Source organism: Xenopus tropicalis, chromosome 9 (genome assembly GCF_000004195.4).
Source record: "Xenopus tropicalis strain Nigerian chromosome 9, UCB_Xtro_10.0, whole genome shotgun sequence".
Classification (NCBI taxonomy): Eukaryota; Metazoa; Chordata; class Amphibia; order Anura; family Pipidae; genus Xenopus; species Xenopus tropicalis.
The window spans coordinates 31,106,551-31,123,918 of NC_030685.2; the positions used below are offsets into that span (position 1 = coordinate 31,106,551).

Consider the following 17,368-nt stretch of genomic DNA (forward strand, 5'->3'; position numbering starts at 1 on the left):
ATCCTTCTCCATTAAGGATACCCCCAACAAACTACCATTTAGTAGATTGCTTGTGTTTATATTATTTTTACCAAAATGCATAACTTTGCACTTGCCCACATTGAACCTCATTTTCCAGTTAGCTATTTAGTTTTCCAGTTTTGTCAAATCGCTCTGCAAAGTGGCTGCATCCTACACGGAACTTATAGTTTTGCACAATTTAGCGTTCTAGGCCAATATTCCTCAATGTTATCATTAACCTTCTGTGAGGTACTGTATCATACGCTTTTTCAAAGTCCAAGTACATGACATCAAAAATACCAGCAGACAAAATATCCATCTCCAGGCACCGTTTGTAATGTTATTTTATTTAAAGAATCCTATAGTTGGTATACAAGGGCAGATTGTCTGCTGCTGTTTTCCACCACAAACCTTTACTAAAAAAATTAATTTACATTACAACCCATGCAGGTCTTTAACTGAAAAGATAATATAACTGCAAACCATCCTCTGTATATTTGTAAAGTATAAAACGCTGGCATATTACAGCAATTGTATGCCAAGTTAAACGTGAACAAATGCACTTGAATCAAATCCTAGTTACCGCCCAAAGTTAAAAAAAAAGTACTAAAGCTGTGCATTGATACAACTAGCTTGGCCCCTGCATTAGCATTCCGGAAGTTGTAGTTAGTCGTACCCAGCCAGTACTAGCCATTTAGCTACATTGAGCGCAGTCACTTCCTCCATGTTGGACTAAACCATTTGTAATTGAAAAAGGGGAGGCGCTCACTTTGGCTTAAATCATTTAAGCCTCATATTTCTTTTAACAGCAAGAACACAAAATACAGAGATAATTCCTTTGTGGTTAATATATCGCGCGTTGGGTTTGACATCACGCAAGTTGAATTGAGTGATCTCGCCACCCCTGTCTCCTGCCTTGGTTAGCTCCTTTTCCGCCGGTGCCCGGTACAGCGCACATGGCCTGTTAGTAGCGCCAAGCCTTGCGTTCTCTTTATTCTCGGGGAGAAACGAATTCCAACCACGGAGAGACGCAAGAATCCAACGTAGGTAGAACAGAGACAAACAGGAAAGTGCCGAGGAATGCTGGAGAGCGAACGACCCGAGAGAGACATGGAGGAGGAAGAGTCCACCGAGGAGGAGGAGGAAGAAGGGATGTCCTTTAGCGATCCGGAGGGATTCGAGGACGATATCAGTGAAGAGGGTGAGTGAGGGCTTTCTAGAATGTTGGCTCTGGACAATATTGGGTACTTAGGCCTGCATGTTGCGTTCTTTTTAGGGCAGTGCTTCTGCTTATGCAGTACCCATAAGGCCTGTGTGTGAAAAGATGGGGGCCCCTGGCAGTGCAGAAAGAATGTGGCCTCTTATCAGAGGGATGGAATTGGATTCATTATAGATGTTATTGTTGCTGTACTCCCAGCTGGTAATTTCCCTGCTTGGTGCTAAAAACCTTTCAGCCTTCAGTTACAGCTGGAAGCCTGCAGGTTGGGCGGACATCCCTGATGTGCATCCTGAGAACGGCTAACAGCTGCCGCATCGCACAATATGTCCTTTGTACCTGGGATTGGTGTGGGGAGTTGTAGTTTGATAGCAGCCAGCTATGCTGCACTGTCACACCCTTTCATGGTTATTTTTGTGCCCTAACACAACACCCCAGTTATCAAGCAATTTTGAAATAAACAAAGCTTGAGCAGATGGGGCCCCACTGGCTGCCGAGCAGCATTTTTATTTTAACTCGTAGCAAAAACAAGCCCTCTGTTTTTTTCAGGCTTGGTATTTAGATTTTTTTGTTGTTGATATGAGGTATTTATCCTAAAGGTGCCCATACACGTTAAGATCCGCTCGCCAAGCAAGTGGATCTTCTCCCGATATCCCCCACCTATGGGTGGGGGATATCGGGAAAATGTAGGCTAATTTGATTGATTAAATTCTAACGGCAGCAATGGCACAGCCAGTTCGGGGATCGTCCCTGATCTGACTAAATCTTTTAACCTGCCCGATCGATATCTGGGCAATTTCAGGCCAGATATTGGTTGGGCAGGCCTGTCGTTTCTGCCCCTACACGGCCCGATAAGCTGCCGAATCAGTCCAAAGGACCGATATCTGCAGCTACAACCAGCCCGTGTATGGCCACCTTAACAAACAGTCAACAGTTAGGAAGTCTCAATGACCGTGAGGATATAGAAAATCAGGATCTTAAAATAAAGATAAGCAAACCAAGTTCTAACAGCCACCAAATGTAATCCTCAAAGTCAGTGTCTTTGGGTGAAGACGCACAGAGCTACGAGTAGCAGCTACATCAAAGCCAGTGATGGAGAAAACTGCTTTAATAGCAATTATGTACAATTTTAAAATGTAAATAAAATATTTAATTGAGCATTCTTTAGAATTGCCTTCATAATGCACAAAAGCCTATTTTGGAGGGGATGACAAACGCTGCTTTTAATAGCAGTAATATCTATAAACAACTTTAAAACAATTACACATTTGTAATTAATGTAAATTGCAAAGTTTGCTTAGAATTGTTTTCTTTTATTAGGCAAAACGTTTTTTGGGGTTGACATGTCAAAAAACGTGCTCAGGTCATATTGGCATCACTTTTTCTCTTTTCTGTACAGCATTGCAGCATACACTGGTGCATTATAACTAAAGTTGGTACTAGATACCCCTCTTAATTAAAGGAACAGTAACACCAAAAAATTAAAGTGTATAAAAGTAACTAAAATATAATGTGCTGCTGCCCTGCACTGGTAAAAGTTGTGTGTTTACTTCAGAAAGTCTACTATAATTTATATAAATAAGCTGCTATGTAGCCATGGAGGCAGCCATTCAAAGGAGAAAAGGCACAGGCACTTAGCAGATAACAGATAAAACACCATTGTATTCTACAGAACTTATTTGTTATCTGCTATGTAACCTGTGCCTTTTCTCCTTTTTTCCAGCTTGAATGGCTGCCCCCCTGGCTACACAGCAGCTTATTAAATCAATTATAGTAGTGTTACTGTAACAAACACACCAGTTTTACTATTGCAGGGCAACAGTGCATTATATTTTATTACTTTAAAGCTCTTTCATTTTTTGGTGTTACTGTTCCTTTAAGAAGGGAGGAAGAAAGTGAACAGTAGTTCTTATCTTTCTGTAACAGCATGTATGTCAATGTTGTCAGTTAGGCAAGTTTATCTCCTTGTTGTACAATGTCCCAATGCTTTTCTGCTTCATGAATGAAGAGCAATAATAATGTATGTTAGTCCAATATGTAATTTTGTAAGGGTGTGTCGTCTGTTTCTGAGCAGTGTATCACTTGATTTATAGCTGGGAGTTACCTGGTTGCTAGAGTAGGTGTGCTTAGTTACCTCTTATGGACAAAGACTGCATGCTGTAATTAGGTGCCCAAACCTTAGGCTAATGTCAGACCAGGTATGGCGTATATATTTTCGGCAAGTTGAAAAACGCTTGCCAAAAATATATACGCCATACGCCTGGTTTGACAATGGCCTTACACTCAGGGCATTCCACAACTTCGCTGCCCTTACCATGAAGAACCACCTACCCGGTATTGAACGTTTTTATGGGAAAGAATGCCATAATGCCTTCTAATATACTTATAAAGAGTAATCCAATCCCAGCCTTGATAGTCTGCTCTAATAATTATATAATGTGTCAGTATGACTTGCTTTATCAAGTTTAAAAAGGTTACTTTATGTCTGAAAAATGCTCAGAAAAGCCAAATTAACTTTTTAAATTGTTTAATCGGGCACTGTATAAGATTTGTTCATTCCTTTTGAAGCAACTAGTTTAGCAGCTCCTGTCCTTTTTCATATCCTGTGAAATTAAGTTAATGCATTGGGCTTACAGAGTGTCTAGGAGAGCAAGTAGGCATTCCCTGGGTCTCACTGTAACTGGCTTTTCGGCTGCCCCAACCCCGTGGTGTTGCCCCCACAGTTAAGGAACATCTGGTACAAAGTGTCCCATTTTAATGCATGTGAGAACATTCAACAATGTATTAAATTAAGATTAGGATACATTGTCCAGTATCCAACAAAATTGACTTGTGGGCACAAAATAGATATCTGATAAATGGCTATCCCCTTGCATGGCCACCCTCTGTTCCATTTTTTTGGACCAATGACCTAGGTGATTGGAACTGTATAAGTAAAGGGGAATTGCATATTCTCTTTAATTCCATACCAACTGATGCATTATGTATTTGCTGATGTTCAAACCTGTCTGAAATCTGCTGTCTGATGAGATTGTAAATGTATGGCAGGTAAGGGGCTATCATGAATGAATATCCTGCAACCTGTTGAGCAGTGTGGTCAAAATGGACTACTGTGGATATGTATTTATATAATATATACTACATCTTCATGTTTTTTTAACTTGTCAGAATGTAACCTATTGTTTAGAAACTCTCCCAGTCTGCACAAGTAGAACCTGATGACAAGATAATGGAAGCAGGTGATTGTAGTCTTTCCAGTTAACACCTCCAAAGTTTTAATAAAGCTTAGGCACTATCTTAGATATTTTGCATTATGACATTAATTGCATGTCTTGTTTAAATCCAGTAAACTAAAGAACACTATGATGCTCTTGTTTTGGGTAATATCAGATGGGCTGTCTGTCTAAATGTCTCCTAAAGGTGGCCATACACGCACCGATATTATCGTACGAAACCTCGTTTCGTACGATAATCGGTGCGTGTATGGTATGTCAGCGAGCCGACCGATGTCGCAGGAAGCTGCTGAAATCGGTCGGCTCGTCGATCGGCCAGGTTAGAAAATTTTGATCGGGCGCCATAGAAGGCGCCTGACCAAAATTCTCCCTTCAGAGCTGAATCGGCAGAAGGAGGTAGAAATCCTATTGTTTCTACCTCCTTACCTGCCGATTCAGCCCTGAATGGTGTGTGGCGGATCTGACGATGTTTCGTGCGACCGATGGTCGTACGAAACATCGTCGGATCGCCACGTGTATGGCCAGCTTTAGCATGGGAACCTTATGTAAACTTTTTTGTGTTGGCAACAACTGTTCACATTATTGACTGTGCTACCTGCGGTCTGTATTGGTGTTGTAATGATAGTACCTCCCTAAGCAGCTGACTTTAAAACTGGATTTTGTCATGGATTATGTCAGAGGTTGACTATTTTCCACCAAATAAAATTTCAGTGTATGCTTTCAATTTTCTTTCAAATAGTTATATGTGGAAATCAAATTAAAACATTGAAGCAGAAGACAATATTAAGCTTTTTCAGTTTTAATATGTCTTTTTTTTTTTTTTTTTTTTTTTCCCCCAGAGTTGCTTGGTGATATCCTGAAAGACCGTCCTCAAGAGGCAGATGGAATTGACTCTGTAGTTGTGGTAGATAATGTGCCACAGGTTGGACCTGACCGCTTGGAAAAACTCAAAAATGTCATCAATAAAATTTTCTCCAAATTTGGTAAAATTACCAATGAATATTATCCAGAAGCAGAAGGCACCACCAGGGGGTATGTAGACACAACTGAACAGATAAAATAAGGAAAACGGCACAGTGGGCAATTATCTGTGTATTGCGATCTAACTTGAGCGGTGGCCACAAAACTCTGTGTATTGCCCATTATTTGTCCTCAGTGGAAATTGCCTTGACTATACCAATGAATTCATAGGTCAGGGTCTGTAGCTCACTACTGCATTTGTGAGTGTTAATTGTCTGACTATAGGTCATTGAGGACCAGTTATGAGTGTTAACATGTGCTTAACATGCTTGCGCCAAGCAAAAAAATAAACTACCAAAATTGTTGTTAATGTAACACACAACATGCTAATATTATGCCCGTGGCACACATGGCCTATTCTCCACCAGCTGAAAAAAATGCTGTGGCAATAAACCTTAAAGTTTCATTCAGTAACTGCTTGACTGTAGTTAGATTGTATGAAGGAGCGAAAAGTACCGTATATACTCGAGTATAAGCAGAGTTTTTCAGCACTAAAAACATGCTCCAAAAGTAACCCTCGGCTTATTCTCGAGTATATAGTAAGTTTGCATTTGTCCCAAGTCATTGCCAAAGGGATGCGCCGTAGGACAAGGAAGCACCATATAAAAGAGACATTACCTACACTAAAGAGGGGTCTAAACAAGACTTTCCTCTGCCCCAAACAAGGTAAGCGCTGTACCTCCCAGCTACTTATGCTTTGCAGCAGCTCTTCAGGGAGACGCCATCTCTCTATGCAGCCAGTTCCCAGGCTTCCCCCCCCAGCCTAAGCCTGCTGAAGCTTCTTACACTTACCCTGGAGCCCCTCACCATGTATAAGTGACAAACCTAGGAACAATGTACAGTATCCCCCATTGACTACTTTCCCAACCTGTGCCTTACAGCAGTTTGGCCTAATTGAGTAGCCTACTGCCTCCACAATTGATTGTGGGTCAAAATGGGGCCTTATTATTACATATAACCAAGTTTATCTTGCTTGAGTCTGATAAAAAATAAAATATATCTTGCAATCCACTGTCCACATCACTTTTGTTTTCATGTGTGAGACCTGGGGTGGCGCACGGGGGGGGGGGGAAGCGGCGTGCCAATATGTATGTAAAATTAAATGAGATATTAACCTGTACAACCTTGCATATGGTTATCTTATGTTGGATGCGCCTCATTTTCCAGCCCATACCTTGTGTTTATTAATGGTAGTCATGCACTTGTGAGTGTCCTTTTATTAAATAATTTGATTATTGAAACTTGGCAGTAGCGACGGCATTTCTTACCCTAGGCTTATACTTGAGTCAATAAGTTTTTCCAGTTTTCTTAGGTAAAATTAGGTACCTCGGCTTATACTCGAGTATATACAGATGTCTGCTTGGCACTCACTGAAACTGCTTGCAAACCTCACCGTTGGCAGGCAGCACAGTTCAAGAAACAGTTGCAAAGTATCTGCACAGATGCTATATTGTAGTTACAGTCTTAAATACCCATGCCAATGTATACATACCTATACCATAATAGACAAGAAAGCCTACCAGCCTTTTGCTTCTCCCAGAGTATGTGAAACACTGATGGCTTGACATTTCTGTTACACTGTTAGCAGGATCTTAAACAGTTTAATTTCATTTATGGGCTAAAGAGTATTATAAAGCTGAATGTTATTGTGCTCAAGTTTTGTTTTAAGTTTGGTTGATTACCAACTAAATATATTTTTAACATTTTGTTTTTAGATACATTTTTCTGGAGTATGCTTTGCCAACTCAGGCACAAGATGCAGTAAAGAACGCAGATTGCTACAAACTGGACAAGCAACACACATTCCGCGTGAATCTCTTCACCGACTTTGACAAGTGCGTCTTTATGTTTTGCATTCTCTTTGCAGTTTGTTTGGTTTTTTTTGTTTTTTGTTTTTTTTCAACTTTACATACATGATCATTTCCACTCTGTTTCACAGGTACATGGTTATTGGAGATGAGTGGGAAGCACCTGAAAAACAACCATTTAAAGATTTTGTAAGTGCAACTTCAGTTTGTATTCTCATATTCAACAACTTGGAAATGTGAAAGAATTTCTTACATTTGTAGTGTCCACTATTAATGATAATTTAGCAAATTTTGCATTTTGAAATTAACTCTTTAATGAAAATCTATTGCTGTTGTGCAGTCTGTAGTTTTAGACTTAAAGCAAGTTTCAGTGTGGCCAAAATATTGGCTAATATTCAGATTGGGTCAGCCTTCCAGTCTGACAGGGATATCTAAAGGTTAAACCTTTTTCATTTTTAAATTCCAGTCTTCCCACTTAATACAGTGCTGTAAAGGATAAAGTCTTCCATATACAATAGGAGACTGATGAGTAATGTTAAAATACTTCAAGGATTTCTCTAAAAGACATTAGTATGGGCAGCTTTGTGGCTGCAGGCGCTTATCCACCCAGCAGAAAGCATGTGACAGCCATTTGTTCTCTAAATTAAAGGTGTAAAACTAGAGTTAGGTTTTTTTTTTATTTAGTAGTCATTTAGTTTATTTAGAAGACATTTAACATTTGTTTTGGTGGTAGTTACTGTTCGATCCCTCCCTATTAAAAAATAATCCCCCAGTTTTTCTCAGTGCTGTATGATGATTTGTATATTTGCTAATCCTGTTCCAGGGGAATCTTCGCTCTTGGCTTGAGGATCCTGACTGCCGAGATCAGTTCAGTGTTATATATGAATCGGGTGATCGTACCTCTATCTTCTGGACTGATGTTAAGGAGCCGGTCCCAGTTGAGGAGAGAGCAGTAAGTTTTTCTAGCAGATTTAGAAAGATGTCAGTAAGCTATTTTATTTTAGTTTTCCATAATTTCCAAAAAAGTATTTAGGAGTTGTATGGTGCTAGGTTATTGTTCTACTATGGGTCATTACTTAAAATAAACACACTGCGTGTATTCAGCCATTTGTACAGTTGGGGTTTATAGTGTATCTGTCATTCACATAATCACTAGATGGTTATTACCTCAAATTATTGCTTCAGCAGAAGAGCTACACTGAACTCTCTTATGGGAAGAATATTTTACGCAAAGATTGCCAGCAGATGTCAGTGTGTACCGGAGTATCAATAGATTTTATTAGAACCATACTTTCAGTTAATAGAAACAAGTATACAGCAACATTCCTGTGCAGCTAGGTCCTTCAGGATTAACATCAACAAAAGGAATATGATAATGCACACTGCTAAAAAGCCTTAAGGTGAAGGCAACACATGGCATATCCAGCTCCAGTAGCAATTACCAGTGCCAACCGCTTACTGTGCTTTGGTTGACTTGCATCCACCTATTGCTACACACATGAAGTAGAGCAGATTTTGGGGCAAAAATGTGTGTGCCCGACATCCACTATGTAGGTCAAGTAGATTTAAGAAGGTGAAACTACGAGAGCCAGGTGTGCTAAGGTATCTCTGCTGACAGAGTATTTGCCTCATATTACCTTCACCTCAAATTACATATAACTTAATCCAGTTAATTGGTCCTTTATTTTATTTAAATCTATTTTCCAGCAATAGTGACCCTTAGTTGAGGATAGATTTAAGTGCACTCATCTGGAAAAGGGCCGAGGTAGACTGGTTAAACGCATTTGGATGGATCCAAAACAAATATCATCTTGCTCATACCCACCACCTGGCAGAGAGATGCATTTGATTTTTTTGTACTAATCCAATATATTTTCATGAACTTTCTCCTGATTTAACTTGTTTTTCTAGAGATGGACTGAGACATATGTACGCTGGTCTCCAAAAGGCACTTACCTTGCCACCTTTCATCAGAGAGGTATTGCACTATGGGGTGGAGAAAAGTTCAAGCAAATTCAGAGATTCAGCCACCAGGGTGTTCAGCTCATCGACTTTTCACCGTGTGAAAGGTAAAAGTGGTTTTCCTTCCCTGCCATATAAATATGGTACTGCTTACTCTTTCCCAGTTCATAAATGTGACATTTTATATAATAATTGTTGGTTGTCTGCTGTGTCCTGTAACATGAAATATCTCCATTTAGTAGTATATATGGGCATCTAAGCTTCCATGTGGTCATATCTGCACATGTATTAGCCATGTTGATAGACTGGCAAGTAAAGATAAATCATTGTTTCCCCTCTTTCTATCTTAGGTATCTGGTTACATTTAGCCCTCTTATGGACACTAAAGAGGAACCACAAGCCATAATCATCTGGGACATACTGACAGGCCAGAACAAAAGAGGGTTTCACTGTGAGAGCTCTGCACACTGGCCTATATTCAAGTATGTTGTATAAAAGAAAAATGTTTTGGCTTTTGTTTTGTTCTAAATCTTTATATAGTTTAAATATATGATATGCCATTTCATTTCAGGTGGAGTCATGATGGCAAATTCTTTGCTCGAATGACATTAGATACTCTTAGCATTTATGAAACACCTGTAAGTATTTTCCTTCTGTAATTTACTTGAGATTATATATTGCAAACCCATGACAACATAGGCTTTATCTGCAAAGCCTATTCACAGTGCCATCCCAGACTAGTTAACCAGTATCAGTTACTAAAAATAATAATGGGAGATGATTAGTATGCATTTCTTCAAAGATGAACAAACCTTTTAATGGCTGCAGTAATCTCATGGCTGGGAAATTGCCAGAAGAATTATTGAGATTAGGTGCCTCTGTGAGTGCCAGTATGGCACTTGCTGATATAAATCATTAGATATAGTATCAGAATATGGGTAGCTTTAGAAACCCCTGCTCCTAAGGTTTTCTTGTACATACCTTGCGATTCTGTATTACTGCTATAATACATGATACATGCATAAATGGGTACTACCCTAGGAGAGGATGCCCTCTCCTCTTTTTATTTATTTATATATTTACCTACCTGGCAAAATCCACCATTTGTACTGATAGGGGCACCCTTAAGGGAAATTGTCGGAAATTGTTACACATCATTTTCTCCTTTTGTCATCTAAATCATTTCATAATTTACATAATTTCACTTAATATTTACTATTTTTCACATTTGACAATGATTTTTTATATTATAGTTTTAGCATTACTTTTTATGCCACTGCTTTTGCACAGTTATAAGCATCTGTTTTTCTTGGAATAACAAACAAAAAAAAATGCAGATCTTAGATTGTAAGCTTATGTGCATAGCACCCTCTGATCCTATTTTTTTTTTTTCTACCCTTTAACCCTTGTTTGTTAATTAATGTAAAGCACTGCACTACTGTATAAATAGATGAGGGTGATGATGAGATGTGGTGCCACCTTCAGCAATGCATTTTAAAATAATAGTTTTATGGTGCTTGAAACTTTGTTCATACTAAAAGTTTGGGACTTGTGATTTATGTAATGCTCAAACTCTTGAATATTCTTAAAAAATGTGACATTTGTTTAATTTGTGTGCATTTTAAACCTTGTTTATACACCATGTAATAAACCCTGACTTAATATAGTAAATCCCTAAAATGTATGTTCTGTCCTGTTTCTGTTTTTACTAGTCCATGGGCCTTTTGGATAAAAAGAGTTTGAAGATTACTGGAATAAAGTAAGTAACATTCTTTCTTGTGCAGATTACACATTATTTGTAATTCCTAGCCAAAAACATTCATATGGATTGACTTATTTCTTTCTCTTCTGTACATGTAAAAATGTTTCATTGAAAGTAGAAATCCAAGCGTAAATTGCAGTGATTTTGCCATCCGCTGTGGTGTGTAAATAAGCCCTACCTGCTATATTGCATTTAATACAGTTTCACATAATACGTACACATGAATAGGCCCCCTCAGACCCACAGTTGTCTCGCATCGCGAAAATATTGCTGAATATGCACTTAGGGTAATGTCAAGCACAGAGAGAAAACTGACATTAGCCTTAGTGAGGGTTCCTTATCTGGTGTACAGTGTATCTGTCTGAACAGGAAGAGAGTGGTTTTATATTGATAGCTATATGGTTTGGACTGAATACTGTGAGCATAATATACAGATAATGGGAAATGCAGACTTTTGAAGCCATTTGGAGCAGAATTGGTCTAAAATGTAAGTTTCTCTATCTTCTATCTTCTGCTGTTAAATAAAACATTTTTAACAGGGACTTCTCCTGGTCTCCTGGAGGTAACATCATAGCATTTTGGGTACCAGAAGACAAAGACATCCCTGCCAGGGTGACTTTAATGCAGCTGCCTTCAAGACAAGAAATCAGAGTTAGGAATCTGTTCAATGTTGTTGACTGCAAGCTGCACTGGCAAAAGAATGGTGATTACCTGTGCGTAAAGGTCGACCGAACACCTAAAGGAACCCAGGTAGGTGACGCCTGGAGTCTTTTGGCCTCTTTCATTCTTGTAATTTTCAGGTTGATTTGGTTAATGTAAAACTTGATGATATTAAGGGAAGTAAGCTAATATATATATATTTTTTTCTTTTTTTGCTTTAGGGAGTGGTGACCAATTTTGAGATCTTCAGAATGCGAGAAAAGCAGGTTCCAGTAGATGTAGTAGAAATGAAAGGCAAGTAGAGGTCTTTTAGCCTATATACAGTTCCTTTTGGCCTTTTGAGCTTTTCATTTTGTGCAAGAAAGCAGTATAATGGATAAGAAAATCTAGAAGAGGAATTAAAAGTGCCTATGGATGCACTGTGAAACATTACCCTTTCTGCATGTCTTATAACTCCAGTCGCAATAGCATTTTTCTGTTTTTCTTATGTCAGTTATTTGTTATAGGTAAAGAATAACTGGGGTTCTTCATTTTTTTTAAATCCTAGAAACAGATTGTGCTCAAAGCTAAGGGGCTATTACCCAGGACAGCAAAACACCCTACTGCTTTTCTAGATCTAAATAGATAAATTATTACTAATTTAAGCATTAGAAGAGGTTGATGGCTGGAAAAAGAAACTAGTACTTAATAAATAAGCACTACTTTACAGAGAATACTTTGAATAGCCTTCAGCACATGTTTTGGGAGACAATATGGTAAAGGCAACAGTGCACACAATGTAGGCCCAACAGACATTCTCTGTGCATCTGCCTTTTTACGGCTATCATGTGCTTGACTGCATTTGTATTTATATGACAGATGGCATCATTGCCTTTGCCTGGGAACCTAATGGAAGCAAGTTTGCAGTGCTGCATGGTGAAGTCCCCCGGATATCAGTTTCATTTTACCATGTCAAAAACAACGGCAAGATTGAGCTTATAAGTAAGACTCTTTAACTGCAATTTTCTTTTCTCTGTTCTAGTTCTGCTGCCACTTTCCTTACTTGTGATTGTGTTTATATTTTGTGTAACTTCTCTATTCACATTATTTCAGAAATGTATGACAAACAGCAAGCTAACACAATCTTTTGGAGTCCTCAAGGGCAGTTCTTGGTACTTGCTGGGCTAAGAAGGTATGTAGTTCTGTGGAATCTCTACACCTTGCTCTTGTCTGTTTTATACCTCTTTGCCCCTTGCCTAGATCACTCTCTCATTGTCTTTTTTTTTTTTTTTCTGAATTCCCTCTGTGCTACTGTTAATGGACAGCATGTGCTGTGCTGCTTAGAAGCTGTATACCTTGATCACTACCTTGATCTTAATCACTTTGTTTTTAGCAAAGTGCACATGGTCCTATGTAAGTAGTGATCAAAGCATACAGCTTATTAGCAGCATGGGAAGATGTCCACTCGTTCCTCTCCATAAACTACTGCATTATCCGTAGCATAGAAGAGGTGATGATGGAGAGATCAAAGGGATCTCTGTAATATTAGCTACACTCAATCCACATAAGGCACTCCAGGTCCAGATTTATAAAAAAAAAAAAAAAATGCTTTTATTATACCAATATAAAAATCATTAGTACCTTAGTATGAGAACTGACATGTTTTCGGGTTATAACACGCTCAATTTAAGTTTTACTGAGTTAACTAAACTTAGACACTGCAGATTTTGACAATTTCTGGAACCTATATATATATTGTTTAGTCTGTAATTTGGATAAACTTCAATACATACTACTTCTGTTGCAGCATGAATGGCGCTTTAGCCTTTGTTGACACGTCAGACTGCACTATTATGAATATAGCTGAACACTATACAGCCTCTGATGTGGAATGGGATCCAACTGGGCGCTATGTTGTGACATCTGTTTCATGGTGGAGCCACAAAGTAAGAGCCTTTTTTCTGCTTGCAAACCTTGTTTTTTGTTTTTTCTTTTCACCCACTGTTTAATTTTCAGTCTCCACAAATAAAATCAATATGTAGATTTAAAGTTAGCGGGCCAATATACCAAGTGTCCCTATATCACCTAACTACTCCTTTCAGTGTCATTAAAACATCCTAAAATCTTTTTTTGCCACCATTCCTACAAACTTATCCTATATTGCTTTATTCTTAACAGCATACCCAGTGCCCATTGCTGTTTGTTTTTTCGATATTACATTTGCCAGCTGTTTGTCTTATTCTTTTCCTTTTGTGTGCCTGGTTGGAAAACTGAATTTGGACTGAAATGTGTTCTTTATAGGTGGATAACGCTTACTGGATGTGGACATTCCAAGGCCGCCTCCTTCAAAAGAACAACAAGGACAGATTTTGCCAGCTTCTCTGGAGACCAAGACCTCCATCATTGCTTAGCCAAGACCAAATAAAGGTGCATAGAGTCTTCTGTAGATATTAGAAGTTCTGTTTTTTGTTTTGTTTTTTAATATGGCATTGGTGTGTGTTGTGATTTTTCTATTTGTTTTTAACCAAGTGTTTTTCTTAAACAGCAAATCAAGAAGGATTTGAAGAAGTATTCAAAGATATTTGAACAAAAAGATCGTTTAAGCCAATCTAAAGCCTCAAAGGTAAGTTTAGGATTTTTTTAGCATACCCTTTCCGAAATGGATTTGATCTTTTACAGACAATTCAGAATCCTCATGCGGATTAGAATTTCAAAACTGAATATGTATGCAGTTTGCAGAAATGTTAAGGTTAGTGGTCTTCCCTCCTGGGAAGCAATGACCAGAGGATTTCTCAGGCCCTTAATGTTCTCTAAAACCCTGTTTACCTCTTGTATCAGCTGTATTTTTGAATATTCACTGTATACTTCCAGCTGTTGTACAATGCTGCAGAATATTTTTTTTATAAATATCTATACTGCATTCTGAATATATACATAAACACAAATTATCTTTAAATGGCAGAAACATTTTTCTCTAGAATTCACTCTCAAAAGTTGAATTGCTTCTAATTGCTTTTAACAGGAACTAATAGAGCGCAGACGAGCCATGATGGAAGAATACAAGACATACCGGGAGATGGCAGCAAAACTATACATGGAACAGAAAGCTGCCCGTCTGGAGATCAGAGGAGGTAACGGCTCTTTTACGAATGTCCCAGTTAAAGGGAAAATATGAAAATTGAATGTAAGCTTAATCTCATAGAAATAGGAAATGTTTCTATATAGCCAGTACCATTTCTGCAATAATCAAAATCAGTTTAGTATTCACCCAACCCCCCTCAGCATTTTGTCGCTCTACATTTAGCTTTTATGTTGGAGTCATTTTTTTATGGATATTTAGTTCAAATACATCATTTATCTGTTCCTTTTAATTAGTTAATTTATTAGGGCTGTCCCTAAAAAACAAAAACAAAAAAAAAAACAATTTCCATGAGTTGTAGGTTATATACAGTATTTGATAGTTGCACTTAAATTGAACAGTTGTTAGTATTTAACACTGTTGGGTGATGTCATTTATTGTATTTCTAGCTTTTGAAATACAGGAAATGGGGTTTTCTGTTGTATTTGTGTGCAAAAAAAAATATTAAATCCATCTAGTGAAGGTAACAGATAATCAAATTTGTTTTCTGAAAACGAATGCTTTTTGCATACTTCTGGGTTTCCTTATTTATCATTTTCTCCCTAGGCGTGGACACAGATGAGCTGGACAGCAATGTGGATGACTGGGAGGAAGAGACTATAGAGTTCTTTGTAACTGAAGAAATTATCCCAGTGGAAGAGTAGTCTGCTAACGATCTGGTGATTTTCTCTTTCTCATATTTGTCTTGTATCTAAATTGTGATCCACACTATTGTAGCTGTGCTTGGAAAATGCAAGGTGTGACCATTACCTGATTGTGAAGCCAGTACTGATACCAAATATATTGAGATCAATGTGCAGTGGCACATCTCTAACACAAGGTGGCAGATCTTGCACGAGGATGGATATTTTCATTGGTTTCAAAGTCTGCAACTACTAAAACTTAACAAGTTTAAAGATAAAAACACTAAAATAGCACTTAGCGGCAAACTGTTTTGCTTTAGCTTTAACAATTTTATTTCTCTTTGCAGTACCAACATATTTGGCGACTGTTCTCTGCCAGGGGGTCAGACTCCAAGATTCCATTTTATCTCTCCTCGGCAACCTTGAATGGACATATAAATCTCTCTGAAGTTGTGCCTTTAGCCCTCATTGGAGGATATTTTAAAGGGCACTTCTTTTTAATTGGAAATTGATAGTACTACTTCTTGGACCTGCCACTTGCTCCATCTCTGGCTATATAAAATTGTGCTTTCTGTGCTGCTGGTATCTTCTGGGCTACAGTTCACTGCACCATGAATTATTTTTCAGCATCTCTGTGCCTGCTGGATCATCTTGTGAAGGGCTGTTCATTTAAACCAATCAAATGGACAATCCTCAGTTCTGTTTTGCAGATGAATAGCAATGAAGCAGCGGCAATCAGTGCATTTGGTGCACTGAACCAGCATTACAGTGGACTTTATCCGCCTCCATTCAGGCTTCAACAATGTGGGATTAAGATGGAATTTAAAGTAAACATCTATTTAAAAAAAATACTTTGGTGTCCTGTGCTTTCTTTCCCAGAATCTTCACATTGTAGTTATACAGCAGGAATTGCTTAAGTATAGTAATTTACAAGAACTAAAATAAGAGAATAGCTTAATGGATTTTCTCAATGGTTTGTGTATCATTCATGTTAGTGCAGAAAGTACAATTAGGATAGTATATGATGAACAGCTCAGTGCACCTTGCACATTCTTTTCATTGGACATCTGGTAAGAAAGTGGCGCAGCCTCAATGACAATATAGGCCAATGTGTGTAAGGGCTTTCGATGTTTTTGCTGTTTAGTGCTCCGTTAGATTAATGTTGGGAACAAGAGTGACTTAACACCCCCTTTGGTGGAGTATACAAAATAGGATTTGCATCTCTTTCTAAAATGCATTCAGTTACAGGGTCACCATGGAGTACCTGGTGGTGTATTTGCTTTTTAAGCCCCTATAGAGGCCCACTAGAATTCTTCCATGCCAAATGATATAAAATCTTGCATAAATGCCATGGGTAATTAAGCTTTACCTGTGAGACCTTTGAATCCTCTGTGCTGGGATTCGGAAGGCTTTCATAATTGTAGATTTGTTTTTACTCTGACCTTTTTAAAGATCAGTCTGTGGTTTCTAAACCCTGGGGCTTTCACTATAGAATGCCCTAAGCAGCGAGGGGATCCAGACTGAAATTGAATTTGATATTATATGTTTTGTTTATTTTTTACTGTACACTTTTTTTTTTTTGAAGTGTACAGAAATCAAAGCCCTTCCTATCTGGGTAGACACTAGGGATTAAAGGGGGACGTATTGTGTTAAAAACAATATTGTGCCAATGAATTGTACGCATCGAAATATAGAAGGAACAAACTTTAAAAAGTAGTGCTTCAGGCCGTTTTATTGAAAAATTTCTCCAAAAACCCTACTGGTCCTGCCCATCTGTTCCACTTCCTGCTGCCTCTTTTTCCCAGGCTGTGTAGGGGGAGCGGCACTCAGCACACTACACTATAGGATAGGAACCAATTCAGCAACTAAATACACAAGTGAGAGCACGATAGAATGAAAAGAGCAGCATATTATAAAAAATGTGACTTGTATCCACAAAGACAACATTGCACTTTGCCTACATCTA

At 38.3% G+C, this 17,368-nt stretch overlaps 1 protein-coding gene across 1 annotated transcript; it reads left to right on the plus strand.

Moving 5' to 3' along the window:
- The first annotated feature begins 986 nt into the window (after positions 1 to 986).
- Positions 987 to 16,253, plus strand: eif3b (eukaryotic translation initiation factor 3 subunit B). Its single transcript, NM_001016724.2, has 19 exons — positions 987 to 1,201; positions 5,289 to 5,481; positions 7,185 to 7,304; positions 7,409 to 7,466; positions 8,101 to 8,229; positions 9,189 to 9,346; positions 9,590 to 9,721; positions 9,811 to 9,877; positions 10,952 to 10,998; positions 11,541 to 11,751; positions 11,883 to 11,955; positions 12,520 to 12,642; positions 12,754 to 12,832; positions 13,448 to 13,586; positions 13,942 to 14,067; positions 14,186 to 14,263; positions 14,663 to 14,771; positions 15,326 to 15,438; positions 15,750 to 16,253. Exons 1-18 carry the CDS (start codon positions 1,111 to 1,113, stop codon positions 15,421 to 15,423), a joined length of 2,031 nt encoding a protein of 676 aa, NP_001016724.1. The 5' UTR covers positions 987 to 1,110; the 3' UTR covers positions 15,424 to 15,438; positions 15,750 to 16,253.
- The last annotated feature ends 1,115 nt before the right edge of the window (positions 16,254 to 17,368 follow it).